Below are 21,412 nucleotides of genomic sequence, written 5' to 3'. Positions count from 1 at the left end.
AAAGATGGGCTGAATGGTCTCCTTCTGTGCTGTATCACTCTATGAAAATAAATGTTGTCTGTTGAGAACATCAAAATAGAATTAGACAAATAAAAAATGCACTAGTTGCAGAATTTCCTTGTAATTGATCTCTATGTTCCTCCAAATCTGGCCTTTTGTGTATCCCCCGATCTCCTTTGCCCCTCCCTTCATCTGCCTAATCTCTGGAATTCTCTCCCAAAACCTCTCCATCTCTCCACCTCTCTCTCCTCCTTTAAGACGCCCTTTGACCAAGCTTTTGGTCACCTGTCCTAATGTCTCCTTTTGTGGCTTGGTGTAAAATTTTGTTTGATAATCGCTCCTGTGAGGCGCCTTGGGATGCTTCACTACGTTAAAGGCGCTATGTAAATGCGAGGTGTTATTGTTGTAGAACTTATCTAGTGAGCAGTTGAGCCGTACAGATCAGTAAGGTACCTGGTTCAATTCTCAGCCAGTGCGGAGTTGGTCGATCTCAGCTTGGGCAGCAGTAGGAGCAACAGCGTCTCCCTGGACTAGTGAGGGGGAAAAGAAAAGGCCCAGGTTCACTCTTCCGATGCTATTCAAGCACCGCGGGAGGGCTGAGGCCAATTGGAGCATGGCTACTGTTGCCCCAGCTGAAGCTACCTAACTCATTAGAGACCAGTGATCAAAGCTCAGCCCTTCCTGGGGAATGGGTCAGAGACTTAAATCTGACCTAAAAGGACATACGTACTTCTTACACAACCACGATTTGCATTTATATAGCACCTTTAATGTACATAGTGAAACGTCCCAAGGCGCTTCACAGGAGCATTATCAGACAAAATTTATTACCGAGCCACATTAGGGCAGATGACCAAAAGTTTGGTCAAGCAGCTAGGTTTTAAGGAGTGTCTTAAAGGAGGAGAGAGAGGTAGCGAGGGGGAGAGGATTAGGGAGGGAATTCCAGATCTTGGGGCCTGGACAGCTGAAGGTATGGCCGCCAATGATGGGGCAAAGGAAATCCTTCAGGGTACAGTACTGAGAATATAACAGAATGTCTGAACTTGTTATTGTTTTAAAAACTGAGTTATTTGGGGCATGAAGATGCTATACATTAAAATAGCAGGTGTAAATTTAACCATTTCTGGGATTAACCTGGAACTTGTAACAGATCTCAGTTTTGCCTTTCTTTCTATTTCGGAAATTCCTACTGCCACTCAGTCCATTTTACTATGTAATATTGTTGATAGATATTTGTAAGCATCTTGCGGTCCATCAGCGTATTACAGACGTGCTAGGGTCCCTCCACACCATGCTGCTTACCATCCTTCCAGAAAAAAACATTACGCTGAATCCCCGCATCCCCTACATTTATTGTCGCCAGCAACACATCGCCATATGTGGTGTTCCAAATGCTTTGAAGGTCCCTTGCTGTAAAGATTCTGGAAGAAACACAATTTGTAAGGATGTTACCTGCATTACCATTCAGTCAAAGAGCCTAAAGGTTCTCGTGCAGTTTCATATTTACAGCATTATTTTCCCCAGACTTTTTAATTCTCACTATGACTGTGCTTTCAGTCCTATTCCATTTATTTTTTCTGGTTCCCGGCCTGAAGCCCTCCTCTCCACTTGTTGCTGCACGTTTGGATAGATGTGCGAGCTAATAAGATCTTTTCATGACTTCATCTGGTGTACATATTTATAAATGTTCAAGTTGTCTATGTAGCCTGTTATGCTACTTACAGCTAAAGCTTCCCAATTCATTCCAAGGCTCCCATTTTGGACCTATGAAGTCATGTTGGCAACATGTTTTTTTTCTCAATGACAGAGTGAGTTATAATAAGCAATGGTCATAGTAAAACGCTATAGACAAAGAAAAACAGCCCACAGCCCATGAAGAACGAATTGAGGCTTTACTTGTCAAAGCCGATTATATTTTAAATTTTAGCAATGAAATACTTCTTTATTCCTTCAAGGGTTGAAATACTTAAGAATGTTTATTGGTTTAAAAAAAAAGACTAGTGGCAACCGAGTAGACTCTTTTCCACTAAATCCAAGATGGTGCTACGGTATTACTGTGCTGGTGATGGAGTAGGGTGACTCCTCGCAGAGTGGCAGGATTATCAGCCTTCTCCAGGTTTTCAGTTACTTTGAAGACAGTGGCACTAGAGAGTGCCCTCAGGATCACACCACAGCAATGCTTTGTTTAAAAGAACACACAAAACATCCCGTGCCTCACATCTAAAGTCCCGCCCTCAGTCGGCCAAGGCTGCAACCCTGTGTTCAAATAACACTCAAGAGTGGGCTGTAAGAACATTTTCCACTCCTTGCAAACCGCCCTCAGTTATCCACCTGCCAAGTGGAAAATCGACAATGAATGACCTTAACTCACCCATTCTTGGTATTTTCGAACCAGAATCTATCTCCGTCCCGTAAGCGTTCAAACTGTTCTCTTATGATGGTAGTAAAGAGTCGCTCAGAGTTCTCATCACTTTCCAGCAAACCTCCAACCAACATCTCCAGTTTGGAAGTGTCATTATTGTACAGTGCTGCTAACTGCTCAAAGAGCTGGGGTACAGGAGAGACAATACATCATTTAGTCTATCGCCATTCTGAATATCTGTAAAATAATCCATTTGTAATATATACAAGAGGCTGAATAAATCAGCACTTCACCACAAAATTATGTAATATCCTAGAGTGAGCCACATGATAGAACGATACTTCCAAGTGCGAGTAAAAGATGCCGGTCTCATCGAGTGATGTGTAAATAAGAGAAAGTGAGAGCAAAGCCAGGTGAATGGACATGTGACATTACAAAACCTATGGTAAGGGTTAGAAGAATGCTGTGGAAGATCTAGGCCTGTACCATGCAGATGGGCAAACAGCAGAGGAAGAACTGTGGGATTTAAAGGTACAGATAGTCAAGTGGAGCGAGATCTATGCAGGATTCCAATCAAGTGATGATTAGGAATTAAAACACATAATGTAATCAGTCAAATCCGAATATATGTTGCCTTCTGTGTGGTACATATTGAAAAAGTACATCAATGCCACTTCATTCACTTATTTAAGTACAGAATGTGTATTATGAACAAGACCATTACGATTGGAGGTGAGGAAAAAAAAATTGACATTGCAGCCAGAAGCCTGAATTTTCCAATTGGCGTTTTTGCAATGCTGGCGGTAACCCGTTTAAAATAACGCTGTTCAGAAAGCCCAGGCAAGTTTCTTCCTGAGTTTGTAGATACCTCCCACGGTTAATCATATCACTGCACCTGTGGAAATCGAACAGTAAAAAAGATACCTGGCATCTATTAGAACCAAACAGCCAAATAAATGGTTGGTGCACGAAGCAAGAAAACCAAAGATTCACAGTCACTATTAAACTGTGTATACAGAACTTGCACTTACTGTATGCCACCTATGCGACACTTTTCTATTTAATATGTTTTTGTGCTGATCCTGAAAATGGGTGCATTGTGAATTCATTTATATTATAACATATTTAAATGACATTACATTCCAAGTATTACATTCAACATCAGGGATTTTTGTAATATTGCAGTACCAGAATATATAGCACCTTTTGTCAATATGGGAATGCCCTTCATAATATATTATTGCCCTGTGCCCTGGAACTAGTCCACAAGAAGACTGGGAGCATGTTTAAAGATAATTTCTCTTTAGGTCACTGTACCTGTAATATTGTAAACAATTTTACAACACCAAGTTATAGTCCAGCAATTTTATTTTAAATTCACAAGCTTTCGGAGATTTCCTCCTTCCTCAGGCAAATGTTTCAAGAGCTCCTTGAAGCCTACGCATTTATACATATAGAACAATACATGGTGTATAACAATACATGTTCTATATGTATAAATGCGTAGGCTTCAAGGAGCTCTTGAAACATTTGCCTGAGGAAGGAGGAAATCTCCGAAAGCTTGTGAATTTAAAATAAAATTGCTGGACTATAACTTGGTGTTGTAAAATTGTTTACAATTGTCAACCCCAGTCCATCACCGGCATCTCCACATCATACCTGTAATATGTTTCTGAGGTCCAGACTGTCCTAATGACTTGTTGGATTCACCATGATAGAAAAGATGCTATTGTTACAGCTGGATGGTTGTGAGACCTTTTATTTAACACAGATCCTTATTCTATTCTTGCTATAGCCCAACAACTATCAATAAGGTCTAACAGATTTCCTGCAGCACTGCTCATAGTAAGTCATGTAAAGACAGAAGTGTTATACTGAGTAATGGCGAATGTATTATTCTGCTCACAAACAGGACTCATGTCCTTTTAAGACCACAAAGCTTAATTATTAAGTAAACAGAGCCTCAAGTGTTTGGAGCTTAATTGTTGTTTGGTCAGGCAACTTTACAAATTTGCCTGTCAGTTTCAGGCTACAGTTGAGAATTGCACAGTATTTTAATATTGTTTTGCATCTGTGGCTAAGTGTGAGATCTGCAGAGTGATGATTGTGTGTGCTGACATACTGTTACTATATCATGGATATTCTGCAAAACAGGCACATCTTTTAAAGGAAACACTCTCCACAGAGGATAGATGTGCCAATAAAATGTTTGTAAAAAAAAGTATTGAAATGCAGCCTGATTTGTAGAATATAACCAATATTACAGTTCCTGGATCTTCACTCTCACCTTCCCAGTGGAGTGCTGACTAAAGCTCGGCTGTACCAGTATTTTCTACACTCATTTTACCTATCATGCACAAAGTCTTTAAAGCAAAATCTCTGTGATTGGAGTTCAAGCTAATACTCACATAAGAAATAAGGCATTATCAAGCATTACTTGATTTCCTTACATGACCTGTGGCTTTTCTCAATCGATTTATCAATTTAAGTTTCCGTTTCACATAGTACATTGTGGACATTGAAAAATTAAGAAAGAAAGAGATTTCTATCATGTCTTTCACAACCTCAGGACATCCCAAAGTGCTTCATTGCCAATAAGGTACTTTTGAAGTATAGTCACTGTTGTAATGTAGGGAATGCGAAAGGTACTTTGCACACAGCGAGGTCCCACAAACAGCAATTAAATAAATGACCAAATAATTTGTTTTAGTGATGTAGGTTGAGGGATAAATATTGTTTAGGAAACTTGTAGAACTCACCTGCTTTTCTTCAAATAGTGTCGGGGGGTCTTTTATGTCCACGAGAGAGGGCGTATGGGGTTTCGGTTTAGCGTTTTATCCAAAAGACACCACCTCAGACAGTGCAGCACTCCCTCAGTAATACACTGAATTGTCAGCCTGAATTATATGCTCAAAGTCTCTGGAAAGGGGCTTGAAACCACGACCTACTGACTCAGAGGCAAGAGTGCTGCCACTGAGTCACGGCTAACACTATTGGAAATAGCCCCCCTGTATCTGTTCACTCATCTCTTTTCTTCACTTCTCTGCTTAAATCACTCTACTTTTGGGCACTCTGGGCTTCTAGTGGTGGGCCTTCTCCTATTGAGGAATCTGGATGAAGATGCCCAGGACCAGAGTGCAGAATACCATTGAAAGTGAAAAAAGTATGAGTTAAAAACACGGTAAATCAGGCAGTACTGATTAGGTGTGCCATACTTAAGTTTCAAAAGTTTGTTGAGTACAAAAGCAAGGAAGCTATGCTAAACCTTTGTAAATCACTAGTTAGGCCTTTGCTAGAGTATTGTGTCCAATTCTGGACACAACACTTTTAGAAGGATGTCAAGGCCTTGGAGAGGGTGCAGAGGAGATTTGCCAGAATTATACCAGGGATGAGAGACTTCAGTTATGTGGAGAGACTGGGGAAGCTGGGATTGTTCTCATTAGAGAAGGATAAGGGGAGATTTAATAGAGGTGTTCAGAATTATGAGAGGTTTTGATAGAGCAAATGAGGAGAAACTGTCTCCACTGATGGGTGTGTTAGTAACCAGAGGGCAAAGATTTAAGATAATTGGCAAAAGAACCAGAGAGGAGATGAGGAGAATTTTTTTTACACAGCGAGTTGTTATGATTTGGAATGCACTGCCTGAAAGGGCGGTGGAAGCAGATTCAATAATAACTTTCAAAAGGGAATTGGATAAATACTTGAAAAGAAAAAAATTGCAGGGCTGTGGGGAAAGAGCAGGGGAGAGGGACTAATTGGATAGCTCTTTCAAAGAGCTGGCACAGGCACGATGGGCTGAAAGGCCTCCTTCTGTGCTGTAAGATTCTATGATTCTAAGGTAGGAGGAGCAAAGGAAGAGTGAGGGAGACAAAGAGTTCACAGTTTTGAGGTCCTGGGGAAGACTGACTCGGCAGATGTTTTTCAGATTGACCTTCAGGCGGTGAAATACTGTGGACAATTATTATATTAAGAGACAGATACCAAATGGGTGTTTGTAGCCCTGTTGAGAATTATATTTTAAAACACACACACAGCTTTACTTTTGGCAAAGTTTTTTTTCTGTTATTCTTTCAAGACAGGAATGAGCAGTTCTGGTATCTAACCTTTGGGTTCTCACTGTGCAGACGAGGGTTAATACTTTCCCATGTTTTGATTGGCTGGAGATCAAAAGCTTGACGGGCTTGGTTATAAGTTGGAAGACCGCTGTCTCGCCCACGTTGGATATCGAGAGCCACTAAATCTGATCTTGTAAACCTTATAGGTCCGTACATATAGTCTGTAATGCATGTGGTTAAATAATCACATATATTGAGCAAATCCTGAAAACTAAATCCACTGCTTATTGCACTGATGTTAAATCTTTTGCTTTAAGTATTCAATGTAAACAATTTAAACAGACAACATTTTCAATCATTATACCTCATCGCCCAGCACCTGATGCAGCCTGGGTGAGAAGTTTTAATATTTTTATCTCTTTAAAACACATTTTACAAAATATAGAACCTGGCTTATTCAGTGTAAAATCTGACTTGCATCATTACATAGAATTTACAGCACAGAAACAGGCCATTCGGCCCAACTGGTCTATGCTGGTGTTTATGCTCCACACGAGGCTCCTCCCATCCTACTTCATCTCACCCTATCAGCATAACCTTCTATTCCTTTCTCCCTCATGTACTTATCTAGCTTCCCCTTAAAATGCATCTATGCTATGCTCCATGTGGTAGCATATTCTACATTCTAACCACTCTCTGGGTAATGAAGTTTCTCCTGAATTCCTTACTGGATTTGTGATCCCTAGTTTTGGTCTCCCCCACAAGTGGAAATATTTTCTCTACGTCTACCCTATCAAACACTTTCAGAATTTTAAAGACCTCTATTAGGTCATCTCCCAGCCTTCTCTTTTCTAGAGAAAAGAACCCCAGCCTGTTCACTCTTTCCTGATAGGTATAACCTCTCAGTTCTGGTATCATGCTTCATTTTAAAAGCATTACCGAGCTTCCTGATGTAGCAGGGACTCACCTATTTAACGTGCTTTGTACCAGTGAGGGGGGCACATGCTGAATGTAACACCATCTAGCACAGTAACTGGCTGCTGTTGCATTCAACGCACATTCTGTTTACTGGCACAAAAACCTATTTAAACGGACAGGACCTTGCTGTGTCTGGAACCTTTGTAGTGATTTTAAAATCTTGCATGACACAAGGTTATTCTGTGTACACCTGTAACTTGTTTCCTCTGTTGTTAGTACAAATCCTGCTTCCAGATCTAAAGGATATAGCTCCGATAGCTGCTTATAATAGACAAATTATCTATGTACAAATTGGTCCATTAGAAGCAGTGTGATTTCCCAATGTCTAAGTGACAAATCTATAGTTATGAAAGAACCTTTTTATAATCCATGCCCATATAAAGACCTACCATTGTTGGGGTCTCCCTCCCTCCAGAGCCAGTATGGTGATATCACTGACCTCCTCCGGAGCTGCTCCGATTATTTTAATCTGCACTGATTCAATCACGTGTCACCCACTGATGAACAAGTGTCAAAATAAATATCCTGACAGTTGATTAACACTGTATTGCAGAAATATAAAACAAAAAAACAAGAAATGTTGGAAACTCTCAATGGGTCAGGCAGCATCTGTGGTGAGAACAGACGAGTTGACATTTTGTTTCAAATTGCTACCTTGACCTGTTGAGTGTTTCCAACATTTTCTGTTTTTGTTTTGGATTTCTAGCATTTGCAATATTTTGCTTTTTGTTCATATTGTAGAAAAATCTATTTATTGCATATTTTGGTGAATTTTTGTTCTCCCCAATGTGACAGGATGATTTTTGTATTTGCAATCTTATTAGCTGGAGCTAAACCAGAGCTTCCTAACCCCAAGAGAACATTTCAACTTTTAAAAATTCCTTTTATCAGGACGGTGTTTTTACCTCTTAGATCTGACACCACAATATTGTCCTCTCGTTCCGCTATTTGAGAAGCCATTCCCAGAATCAGTTCATCTATGGTTTCTGATCCATTGACATTTGGTTTCTAGAAGCACAAAAAGCCACAAGACTTGCAAGTAAATGAGGGGGAAAAAAAATCAAATTCAATCAAGCAAAAAAGAACAAGTGCCATAAATAAATATCCTTAAAGTAGATTAACAGAGAATTGTAGAAATGTATGTTTATTGTGTTTTTGGTGAATTTTTATTCTCAGTCTGAGAGGACGACTTGGAATTTTTACTGGTATTAGATTGCCAGTTTTTGTAACCAAATTACAGAATATTTGCTTGTTCAGGACCATTAAGATCTTGTTAAGGGCTCGATAAGCTTGTGCAGAATTGTGCAAGGACAATAAAAATGTATGATGTGGAGGTGCCGGTGATGGACTGGGGTTGACAAATGTAATGAATCTTACAACACCAGGTTATAGTCCAACTGTTTTATTTGAAAATGTAAAGTGAGCCCTGAAGTCACGATCAGAACTGGCACTAGAATCATAGAATGGTTACAGCATGGAAGAAGACCACTTGGCCCATCGAGTCCGTGCTGGCTCTCTGCAAGAGCAATCCAGCTAGTCCCACTCCCCCGCCCTTTCCCCGTAGCCCTGCAAATTTTTTCCTTTCAAGTACTTATCCAGTTCCCTTTTGAAGGCCATGATTGAATCTACCTCCACCACCCCCTCTGGCAGTGCATTCCAGATCCTAATCACTAGTAACACAAAGGAAAGGCAGGATTTGAAAGAATCATCAAAGCACATCTATCTAAATATAGCACTGTCAGTAATGATAAAACAATACTACGGATAATTTAGATGAATTTTGTAATAATGTCGTCACATAACAAAGCTACATTTTATTAAGCATGAAAAGCAATTTTTTTTATATCTGATACATGGTAAAAGTTTAATTACTGATAGATTGTGCAAAATGCATTTAAGATTGCTGTCCCTCAACATAAAACAAATGTGAGCTTCACCACAAAAAGAGAAAGCAAAGTCACTGCATGTAGGGGCATCCCCCAGCTGCTCTCTAAAAACTGCTGGCAGCCGGTTACAGAGTGGCTGCGGCTGGAGTATGGGAGCAGCTTGATGATATATAATGTTGTCAAACCGAAGTAAAATAAAAGGTGTGAGAAAAAATATAAAACGTCAGGGAGTCGGGTTAGTTTTTTTTTTAACAAGTGCATTTAATACTACCTCAGAACCCTTTTTCAAAAATAATAACTGCCAAATCACAGTCAAACATGATTAATTTTTTTAAAATGAAAGTGCCCATGGAGCTAGATAAGCTCCAGCTTGTTTGCTTTTGGATTTTTAATATACATTTAAAGTTTGCATTTTCCATATGATTTGCTAATTCAAACAAATTCAGCAATTTTAACTTTGGCGGATGTTACATGATGGGACACATGAAAGTAGTGCAATAGTTGGAGTATAATGAGTGATAATGATGTCTAGGAAGTGCTTTTGGTGTATCATTTTTTCATTTTGTTTTTTTAATTATTTTTTGTTCTCAGGAGGTGGGCAAAATCCATCCATACCTGCCCTGGCTATCAAGTGGTTGGCTAGGCTACTTCAGGGGTCATTAAGAGTCAACCACATAGCATGGGACTGGAGTCACATGTAGACCGGACCGGGAAAGGACGGCAGGTTCCCTTCCCTGAAGGACACTGGTGAACCAGTTGAGCCTTTACAACAATTGGCAGGTTTCCCGGTCATTTTTTCCTGGAGCCATTCCACAGATTCCCACATTTATTAAACTCAATTAACATTATTAAACTCAATTGCACAATTTGCCACAGTGGAATTTGAAGTCACGCCCTCTTGCTCTCTAGTACAGTACTCTAACCACTCTCTAACATACCTGTCTACTCCAGAAGTTATTGCAAACTCGGAGTGCTGGGGCCTCACTGCCGTTAACAGTCACACTTCGAAAGGCGCACTTTTGGTTCCTGGAAGAGGCAAATTGGAGCAAGTATTGGCATCACCGTCTGTTTCAGAACAACTTCTGCATTTCTCTTGCATCTGGTATTTTAGTAAGAAAACTATTAGAAAGCAAATGGAACATAGGAATTGCTGGATGAAAAATGCCCAATGTCCATCGAGTTCACCTGCTACCTTCCTGGTAGGCACATGATACAGCAATAATGGAGTTATTGACTCATCATAGTAATCAAATCTCTATCAATTAGTCTACAACGGACCCATAAATGACACGAGGAAACCCCTAGTGGTGGAGAGCTCTGGGAACCATAGGTCCAAAGTCACCTTTTTCCTCCCAAGCATTGCTACACTTACCACATGTCACGTCTCAAATTACTCATAAAATGTATCCCAAAATGTTATTTTCTGAAAGAAATCTATCTAATTTGTGTTTGAACGGATCAATACTAACTGCTCCCATCCTCTCCCTAGAGAGCCTCTTCCACAGATTGGCCAGTTGCTCTTTGAAATATTGTTTCCGCAGATTTGTTATGAATTTACCCCCCTACAAGCGCAGGCCGTGTTCTCTGGTTCTAGTGTTCTGGACAAGGTGAAACAGTTTGTCAAACTCAATTTACATGGTGGGCCTGATTCGGCTTCTTGGGGTAGAAATTAGCATTTTGCCCGTTTTTTTGGGCGTAAAACGGGTGCAATGAATATCAATTTCTGGGCGCGAGGGCCTGCACCTAATCTGTGTGGCGGCATGTTAAATCCCTTTTGTACAAAAACATATTCGTCCTCACTGTTTTTAGGCCACTGCCAGAAATCAACGTTGGATCAATTTAAATGTGCAAAGATAACTGCGCCTGCCTCAGGGCCCTTCTGTGAAAAACTAGATGGAGCATGAGTTGTGCAAGCTCCAACTAGCTTCTCCAGTTCCATGGCGGTCCTTAAAGGGATCGCTGGAGGCCGCTGAAGAAATGGTAGAGAAAGTTTTAGCTTCTCCTTCGGTGAAGCGTGGAGGAGTAGGAGTGCTCCTCGCAGCTCCACAGCACTTCTGTGGGCCATTGCCGGCCCATACTCAGCCCTCCTGCATCTCACACCTCCATATATTGAAGCTTGCGGTGTAAAATAAGGGCACGCAGCTCCCCGCGCGCACCGAGATTCCTCAGTCTCCGCACCCTTGTTCGCCCACCAGAGGTAACAATCTTTCACTATTTACCCAGAGTAAAGTTCCCAGGTTTCACTCACCCCTTTACTGGCTGCTCCTCTCTCGGCGCCACTCCCGCTCGCCGTGATGATGCTTCTGCTCCCTGCTCTTCATCCCACCTCACCCCATTCTCCGGTCCTCTCTTCCCCCCCCCCCTCCCCCACCCAAGTCCCAATCCCCCCAACCCCCCTCTTCCCCCGCCTGAACCCCAATCACCCTGATGTCCAGTCCCCAGTTTCCCTCTCTCACTCTGCCCAATCTCCCAACAACCTTTCCCTAGTTTCCCTCTCCCCCCAGTGGCCCGAGAACCAATTTCCCGCCCCGCATTCTCGTCTCCCTCCCTCCCTCCCCTGAGCCCCCATCTGCGACCCCAAGTCCCTCCACCCTCTCCTCCTGACCCTCCAGTTTCTGTCACCCGTTCCCCGACCCCCATTCCCATTACTCTCTCCCTGACCCCCAGTCCCATTACTCTCTCCCTGATCCCTAGTCCCGTTACTCTCTCCCTGACCCCCAGTCCCGTTACTCTCTCCCTGACCCCCAGTCCCATTACTCTCGCCCTGACCCCCAGTCCCGTTACTCTCTCCCTGATCCCTAGTCCCGTTACTCTCTCCCTGACCCCCAGTCCCCCGTTACTCTCTCCCTGACCCCCAGTCCCCCGTTACTCTCTCCCTGACCCCCAGTCCCGTTACTCTCTCCCTGACCCCCAGTCCCGTTACTCTCTCCCTGACCCCCAGTCCCGTTACTCTCTCCCTGACCCCCAGTCCCGTTACTCTCTCCCTGACCCCCAGTCCCGTTACTCTCTCCCTGACCCCCAGTCCCGTTACTCTCTCCCTGACCCCCAGTCCCGTTACTCTCTCCCTGACCCCCAGTCCCGTTACTCTCTCCCTGACCCCCAGTCCCGTTACTCTCTACCTGATCCCCAGTTCCATTACTCTCTCCCTGACCCCCAGTCCCATGTTACTCTCTCCCTGACCCCCAGTCCCCTGTTACTGTCTCCTTGACCCACAGTCCCGTTACTCTCTCCCTGACCCCCAGTCCCCTGTTACTCTCTCCCTGACAGGAGGGTTCCCTCCCAGTCGGGGAACACTTCAGCAGTCAGGGACATTCAGCCACCGACCTTCGGGTAAGCGTACTCCAAGGCGGCCTTCAAGACACATGACAACGCAAAATCGTCGAGCAGAAATTGATAGCCAAGTTCCGCACCCATGAGGATGGCCTCAACCGGGATCTTGGGTTCATGTCACACTACACGTAAGCCCACCAGCGAACAAAAGCTATCTGTTTTTAATATAACGGGTCATTTGCTGGCTTTCTCTGCCTTCCGGATGTTTCTGCCTCTCTCTCTCTGTTTTTTTTTCCTGGTTTTTTTTGTTGAATGTATATTCGGGGGCTCTGTAGGTAACACCTCTCTGTCTGAACACGGTGATTGCCTTGGCAACGGGCAGTTGCAAAGACTATCTGTAATCACCATGTATTGTTCTGTGATTTATAAATGCGTAGGCTTCGAGGAGTTCCTGACATTTACCTGAGGAAGGAGGAAGCCTCCGAAAGCTTGTAAATTTCAAACAAAATCGTTGGACTATAACTTGGTGTTGTAAAATTGTTTACAATTGTCAACCCCAGTCCATCACCGGCATCTCCACATCATTCTCTTTTCCAGTGAGAACATGCCCATTTACATAATCGCTCCTCATAATCCAATCCCTTCATCCCCTCAATCGTCCTGGTTTCTCTCTTCTCTACCCTTCCAATAGCTGCAATATTCTGTGGCGACCACAACTCTGTCAAGTTGGGGTGACTATTCTGGTTCCTAACAATTCCGATGTGGATATGAAACAGTTCTCTCGAGATTCCATTGATAAGTTTTTGACTGGATGCTGGGACAGGATAGCAGGACGGAGCCTGTGGTGTAAGTTGTTGTAATATTACGCTACATCCAACTTCAGGAACATGGGGGAAAAGAGTGACCGCTGCTCAGTAACGGTCACTGAACTTTAGACAACCCCAAGCAGAAACATTTTGCCAAACAGTCGGGTGATGCTCCAGTTATTTTCTTTCTCTACAAAGTTTTTAGTTGTTTTTTTTTTTAAAGTCCACTCCTGGATGTAAAAGTTTAAAAGAAAACAACTGAACGAATACGGTTAGAGAAAGATAATATACAGCTAATTAGGTTGGTGGTGCGATGCGTCAGGAAGGGCCCGTTGCCATGGTAACACACTGGCTTCATTAGGCATGTGTAGCTGTGTCTCACCTGTCAAAAAAGGTCACCAGCTGCCACTGTCTTCAAGTGTTTATCTAATTCCTTCTTAAATAATTGATGGCACAGCTGTTACTGCCTCCCTCTGACAAATGCAGATGGATGGGTGTCTCTGTCTATAGATGCAATGTGTACACAAGTCTACCTCTGGAGCGACACGACCTGCTTGGCATCTCTCCTTTTCTCCTCTTTCTTCTTCCTCCAAAACATATAAGTACTCGAGGGATTCCCATGGAGGAAAACCACTGTGAAAATATTGTAGACCTGAAAAAAAAACTGAGAGTGCCAAAACACTTGGCACAAAGGCCCCGTCTGCCCTCTCAAGTGGATGTAAAAGATCCCGTGCTACTATTCGAAGAAGAGCAGGGGAGTTCTCCCCAGTGTCCTGGCCTATATTTATCCCTCAACCAACACCTAAAAGCAGATTATCTGATCATTATCACATTGCTGTTTGTGGGATCTTGCTGTGCACAAATTGGCCGTCGCATTTCCCACATTACAACAGTGACTACGCTTCAAAAGTACTTCATCGGCTGTAAAGCGCTTTGGCTGGGGTCGTGTAACCCGCGATATAAATGGAAAAAAAACAGTTGGTAAAACTGCCTCAAAATACAGCATTAAGGTGTTTCTGTGCCTCCTGAAAAGCTCTTCGACATACTAAACAGGCCCTAGCCACCCTGAACACTCATTTTATACGGTTGGGTTTATGGCTCAGCGTTATTCCATCACAAACTCTGGGAACCTGTATGCATGGCTCGATGAAGGCCCAATGGAAAAGTCACAAGGGGCACCAAATGGATGGAGATCCAGCGTAAGTGATCTCCAGCCATACATCCAATTGGTTATGCTTGTTTACCTCATGCAACCAATCAAAAAAATCCATCTCATTATGAACTTGTTAGACTTATTTTTAACAGTTTGGTCAATGGATCATAGCATTATTTTGCACTGTTAGTATGGAGTTATGGCTAGAATATGGACTCCTCATTGTGTCCTTATTGCACTATTGGCCTTGACTCTTGATCTATGTTTCTCGATTTAAAAATAAAACATTAGCTAAAATAGGGCATAAAATAGAACAGTAAAAACAAGCACAATATTCGAGTCCTGGCTTTTTACATTAAGAAGCCAGTAGCTTGTTTAAGAAGGAAGAACTAATGAATTTGGATTCATATAGTGCCTTTCATGGCCTCAGTATGTCCCAAAGTGCATCACAGCCAATGAATTACTTTTGAAGTATAGTTACTGTTGTTATTTAGGCAAATACAGCAGCCAATTTGCACACAGCAAGACCACACCAACAGTAATGAAATGAATAACCAATTAATCTGTTTTGGTGATGTTGGTTGAGGGATGAATGTTGGTGTGGGAGAACTCCAAAAAGCACCATGGGATATTTGTGTCAGCTGTTGCTCAGTTGGTGGCACTCTCACCTCTGAGTTAGGAGGTCATGGGTTCAAGTCCCACCCCATTGACTTGAGCACATAATCTGGGCTGACGCTCCAGTGCGGTACTGAGAGAGTGCTGCATTGTTGGAGGTGCTGTCTTTTGGATGAGACGTTAAACCAAGGCCCCGTCTGCCCTCTTAGGTGGACGTAAAAGATCCTGTGGCACTGTTTCAAAGATGAGCAGGGGAGTTATCCCTGGTGTCCTTGTCAATATGTATCCCTCAACCAACATTATATATAAAAAAACAGATAATCTGGTCATGATCACATTGCTGTTTGTGGGATCTTGCTGGGTGCAAATTTTTCTGCCGCGTTTCCTACATTACAACAGTGACTACACTTCAAAGATACTTCATTGGCTGTAAAGTGCTTTGCGATGTCCTGAGGTTGTGAAAAGCACTATATAAATGCAAGTCTTTCTTTCTTTCACATCCACAAACAGGCAGACTGTTTAACATGGCACCTTTGACAAAGCAGCTCTCCTCAGTACCGTACTGAAGTGTCAGTCAAGATTGATGTGTTTAAGTCCTAGTGTGGAGTTTGAACCCACAACCTTCCAACAGAGAAGTGAGATTGTGACCAACTGAACCAAACTAAAATGAGATTGAGTGGATTTTTACAGATCAAACTGATATCTGAAGATTTTTAGATAAATGAAATTAAAGTTTCTAAGTGGGTCACCCATGAAAATACAGGGAAAAGGTTAATCTACATCGTCTTATCTCTACTACCTCATGTAGATGCCTGCTGGAACCATGGAGTTGATGATTTTAATAGCTGCAGATTGAAATTCAGGTGAGATGCCGGGATCTACATATTTCTTGTAGCCTGAAAAACAGATAGCAAATCAGAAATGGTCAGCATTACTCTATGGAAATGCATGTGATTTGTTTGATTTAATTTGCCACAATTTACTGGTGTTTCTAGGCAACCATAAATATCACTGACCTCTGTATTTGCTCACATTTTGTCCAATGAAGGCTGGCAGCCACTCATAAAATAGGATACGCTGCAATGATAATGAAATAGTTACAACAAAGCTATCTTAAATATGTCCTCGGTACAGTTTTTTCATTAATGAAAGAGGTGCTGTTACAATTTGGGCTTACTCCACATCCTCTTTATGTGTGTATGATCCAAAACATACACCCTTATGTGTGGCATGAATGGGAGTGGAGTCCCACAGGATTCGGCATGGACTCGATGGTCCGAATGGCCTCCTTCCATGCTGTAACCATTCTACGATTCTGTTATTGTCTCTTTACCCAGATATTATGCACCAGAGATTGAACAGGCCACCCACCATTCACTCCTGTCCACTCCAGAAGGTGCAAACACCACACCATCAAACCTTGTCTATCAGGCTAAAACTAGTAGTCCAATTTATTTATATGATTTTTAATTACACAGAAGCACACAAGCTAGATCAGATAATCAGAAATATAATTCTTAATGTACAAGCTACATTAAATTGTCCTGGAAATAATAAAATGTCTGAAATCTTAAAACCTGTTTAACGAGTCTTGGGTATGTCTATGCCACAGGGAATTCAAGCACACTGCCATAATGTGGAAATAAAGATTTAAGCAATGCCTTTTAACAACAGATCAAAAAAATCCTTTCATACAAGTCATATAAACATGCTTTTAATCAGTTTCAGTATCCAAATAGATGAAGCATGTACTGCTGATTCCTGTCATTTGGATAATTTTTGTTATCTTCTAGCACCTGACTCAAATAGTTTGGTCTCAAGGACATCTCTTAGTGACCATTATCCATCTGCAACTACACGTGCTCCCAACATTTCAAGGACCAGAGAGTTTTTTTTTTCTGATGCAATTAACGTGTAATGACTTCCCTCTGGGAGACTGGCTGAGCTAGAGAGTCCTCCCCAGAAATCTATGCACCCTCAGCATGTTTGCATATTGCTTTAACTCAGGCACCAAGGCCACATGATTATTTTGAGAGCGCAGCTAAACAGTTTCATTTTAAATTTATAGTATATTAGCTGATCGAAAATGTCACATGCAAAAGATATAACACAGAGATGTTATGCTTTGAAGCAAGATGGAGCCATCACAGGTGGGCTAGCATTTCACTCTCACACTAACTGAACCTGCTTTTCAAGTTGAATAAAATGTGGTTTGGAAAGCTACAGTGAATCTAAATTAAAGAAGCCCAAATCATGCAGGGCTGAGCCGAACTAGTTTATGCTAAAGTCACAATAAAGTTGCTGGTGGGAAACATGGATTTTCTAGTTTCTATTCTACTGTTTTTTAGACTTTTTTTTCCAACAAAATGAAACCCATTTTTAATTCACAAAGCTTCACAGAAGTGCAAATAGTGGGTCCTTGATTATCCATATTCCCATTGTGATTAAATCCAGGGATAGTGATCAAATTGGCAAAAAACACAAATGACCTTTAGATCTAACTGAGCACTGAGCAGAATGCAAATATCCCACAGTCCCTCAGTTATTCATTACATCACCCACTTGTAAATGACTGGACTTTACACATTTATTGACAATTCGTTTAAAAAGTTAAAATTGTAAAAAAAACTTCTAAAACGTTTTAAAAGTTAGTGTGCCATTTCCAAATGCTTTCGGAAACAGCCTGGTTTCATCACGGTTGCAACTGTCCTGTGGGTTAAATTCTTGCAGTTACTGTGCCAGCACATTCCTTTTCAAAACCTCAGAAGCTCCACCATCGATATCAGTTTTCTCATTATGAAACTTTTTGAAAACAATGCTGTTCTGGCTTTCCCACTCACGAAGCCACCATTCAGTCGCTCTCATTTCTGATTTTCCCTATTGCAGATGCCAGGTCATCTTGTCTTCCATCTGAGCACTGCACCATTGAGCAGTAAACCGTGAGACAGTGCCTGCTTTGTCCAACAAAGCAGAGCATTTTCCAACATCAGGACCTTTCCAAACTCTCTTTCTTTTACTGCCTGGACTCTCATTGCTAAGCCAGCCCCTCAACAATTGCTCCTCAGAAGATTTGGCCGTGTCGATTGAGGGAGCTTGAACTGCGAAACTAAATGTCTCTGACTCATCTTAGGCATTGCTCCCATGTCCTGCAAAATCTACATTGTCCTGTAAAGCGGCAACACATGAGCCCTGGAAGGCCGATGAGTAAGCATCTCTTCACAGCCTTATTTTTAACCTCACTTTGAACATTTCAACTGCGTTTACTAATGCACAGGCAAACCGTCACCTGTAAAACGTTCCACCTACAAACTTAAAAGGTAGCCCTGTGAAAACCGGTTAGTACAACCAACTTGTACTGATCACAACCAGCAGTTTAGAAAGTACAGCCTGCAATGCAATCTGAACTTAAAATTTGAGCATTATATCAACACAATCACTACACCTGTATGCTCGATTCTTTATCAGAATTTTTACAGAAATCGGGGTTACCAGAATTTTCGTGGGAGTCGGGCTTTGTGTTGGGTTACCAATGTGAGTTGGGGATACCGAAATTTGTTAAAATAAAACATATAGTATATTTAAAATGCTTGATGAAAGGAGATTTCAGGACTCTTCATAATTTTCTCAATCCACTGAGTGGATAATGATCTCTAGAAAGGGAGAGAAAATGACAGGGTGTCCAAGAGACTCAAAGGTCAGATTGTGTTTGAAAGCGATAGAGAGCCTTGGCATGGGAGAAGATAATATTCTTACTTTGGTGTAGCTGAAAACTAATCACAAAAAGTAGCAATGGAATATTGTCAATAGCTAATTTATATAATTATAATGTGACCTTAAGTTTAAAAGTAGTCTTTCAGTACTTATAATTTCTGATTTAAGTGTGTAAAACAGAAAATGGTGGAAATACAGAACAGGTCTATCAGCATCTGCAAATTGAAAAGACAAGTTGTTGTCTGGGGTTGAGGTCGTTCATCACTTCTGATGAAGATTCTCACCCTGAAACATTAAGTTGTCTTTTTCAAATGTTGATCTGAAAAACCTGCCGTGTATTTTCAGCATTTGCTGTTTTTATTTCAGAATATCGGCAACCACAGATTTTCTTTTTATGAGTCTTCCAGGAGAGGAAGGGTGACAGATTATCCTCACAAAATTTTTGGATGCAATGCTGCTCCTCACTCCCATTACTGAGCAGCCAGCAGCAGCCGGCAACAGTATGATGGGCACTGGGCAGTCCATCCTGTGCTTTAGAACCATAGACGTGTCCAGTAAAGAAGGAGGCCATTCGGCCCATCTCGTGTGTGCCATTTTATCTTAAAATAAGCAATGGTCTCTGCCTCGGTCAATCCCTGCGACAAAGTATTCCATACTCCACCAACCCTCTTCTCACACTTATGGCGAAAATTTTGAATTGATACCCTCTTGTCACTGAGTTTACAAAAAGAGAAAATAATCTCTCCCTACTTTCTATATAAATACTTCATGATTTTAAAAACCTTTACAAAATCTCCTCTGCCCCAGTGACAATAGTCCCAGTATCTCAAATCTTTCCGCATATCATCAGCCTGGTGAATCTCTGCTCTACGCTCTCAATGGCTTTAAAGTGCTTTCCATAACGGGGCTCCCAAAACTGGGCAGAGTACTCTAAATGTGGCCTAGCTAATTTTTTGGGCAAATGTTTCATTACATTTCTACTGTTGCGTTCCATGCCCCTAGTTACATAGCCCAAAAATTCTGTTGGCCTTTTTGTAGATTTATCTACCTGCACTTGAACTTTCAGGAAATTATGTACTTAAACCCCTAGGTTTCTCTGTTCATCCACACCTTCAGTATCTTCCCATTGAGTGCATACTCCCATTTCTTGATTTCCCTCCCAAAATGTATTATCTCACGCTCACCCACATTATATAACACCTTCTACCTGTTGGCCCATTCATCTAACCTGTGTATGTCTTCCTGAAATCCTTTACCGTCCTCCATCCTGTTTTCCAAACCCCTTATTTTTGTATCGTCAGTAAATTTTGAGATGATGTTCCCTACGCCTAAGGCTGAATTATATATATATATATATATATATATATATATCAAGAACAAAAATGGACCTTTGGGGCACCACTTCCAACCCTTCTCCAGTCTGAGCAACACCCATTAGCCCCAACTCATCGACTGCTGTCATACCCCATATCCTAGACGTGGTACTCATTTTACCCACCTTAGAAGGAGGAAAGGCTAAGTGAACCCTATCAGAATTCAAGCAAAGACATTCTAGCCCAAAGTCTGCTGCTCAATGACTGACCTTTCAAACCTTAAATATGAAAAGGCGGATTGCATATACAGGTACTTTTGGTCTTACAGGACCTAAAATGTACAGAATACAAAGTCCCATGGACCCTTGACATTAACAGAAAACTCCATATAAACTACTGGAAGAAAGATTGTCAATAGACAGTGATATCTTTGTAGTGGTGACACTGTTAGGAATAGTTGGTATCTCTATGTGATATAAACACTGATGCTGGGAGCTCGCTTATGATCAATGATCTCAGCAAACAACGAAGTGGATGGTTTGTTCAGAAAGAATGTTCTTAATCTATCCCAATAAATGGACCTCAAAAGTACAATATGAATAACACTACCATGGTTTAAGGTTACCTGGAAGGTGGCAATCACTCTTTTTCTGGCATTCTGGAATAAATCTTCATCTTTCCAATTGGGATTATGACCTTTGAGCTGGGAAGCCAAGTAATTGTGGTATCGGAACCAGATAATGCTTTCCGCTCTGAGGAAAGGACTCTCATTTGCTCTTGCATTTCCAAAATCTGTTAGCGATAAAACAAAAATGCAAAAATAGAAGATCATGAAAATTTGGCAAAATTTATTGCTAACATTTTCTCCCATCAGCCAGGAGTTTCACTTTCACTTTCTCAAACTAGATTTAGGTTTTATGACGAAGTTCCTAATATTAGGGCCCGAGGCGGTTGATTCCGCGATTGGGTTCCTCTAGTGTGGAGCAGCACTTGAAGGGAGTGCTGGTTGGGAAATCTTGGGCCTGTAGTGCCTGAATTCCTATATTTCCCCTCCGCACATCTCCCCGCACATCCACTCCACAGAGTCTTCCACCATCACACTCTGGGTTTCCCTTCCCAAACTCTTCCACCTTGCTAAATCCAGCCTCGTTGTTAATTGCTTTTCTGGACATGACCTTGCCAAGTTTCAGCTTGAAACCTGACTTCAAAGAAAAATTACATCGGATAAAGACAGGAATTTACCGTAGTTCTGCGATGTATCTC

General features: G+C 41.7%; 1 protein-coding gene across 1 annotated transcript in view; it reads right to left on the bottom strand.

Moving 5' to 3' along the window:
- LOC137304843 (dual oxidase 2-like) overlaps positions 1–21,412 on the bottom strand; it is a 99,352-nt gene that overhangs the window by 43,887 nt on the left and 34,053 nt on the right. Inside the window, exons 7-14 of the mRNA XM_067973634.1 lie at positions 20,775–20,941; positions 16,142–16,202; positions 15,925–16,021; positions 10,220–10,307; positions 8,301–8,403; positions 6,466–6,638; positions 2,372–2,547; positions 1,303–1,421 (exon numbers count right to left, since the gene is read on the bottom strand). Of these exons, the coding sequence (XP_067829735.1) occupies positions 1,303–1,421; positions 2,372–2,547; positions 6,466–6,638; positions 8,301–8,403; positions 10,220–10,307; positions 15,925–16,021; positions 16,142–16,202; positions 20,775–20,941 (984 nt within the window). The remainder of the gene's footprint in view (positions 1–1,302; positions 1,422–2,371; positions 2,548–6,465; positions 6,639–8,300; positions 8,404–10,219; positions 10,308–15,924; positions 16,022–16,141; positions 16,203–20,774; positions 20,942–21,412) is intronic.

The sequence above is a fragment of the Heptranchias perlo genome, chromosome 38 (assembly GCF_035084215.1).
Source record: "Heptranchias perlo isolate sHepPer1 chromosome 38, sHepPer1.hap1, whole genome shotgun sequence".
Lineage (NCBI taxonomy): Eukaryota > Metazoa > Chordata > Chondrichthyes > Hexanchiformes > Hexanchidae > Heptranchias > Heptranchias perlo.
Note: the sequence above shows the minus strand (reverse complement) of the source record. Positions and strands in the feature narration are given on the sequence as shown.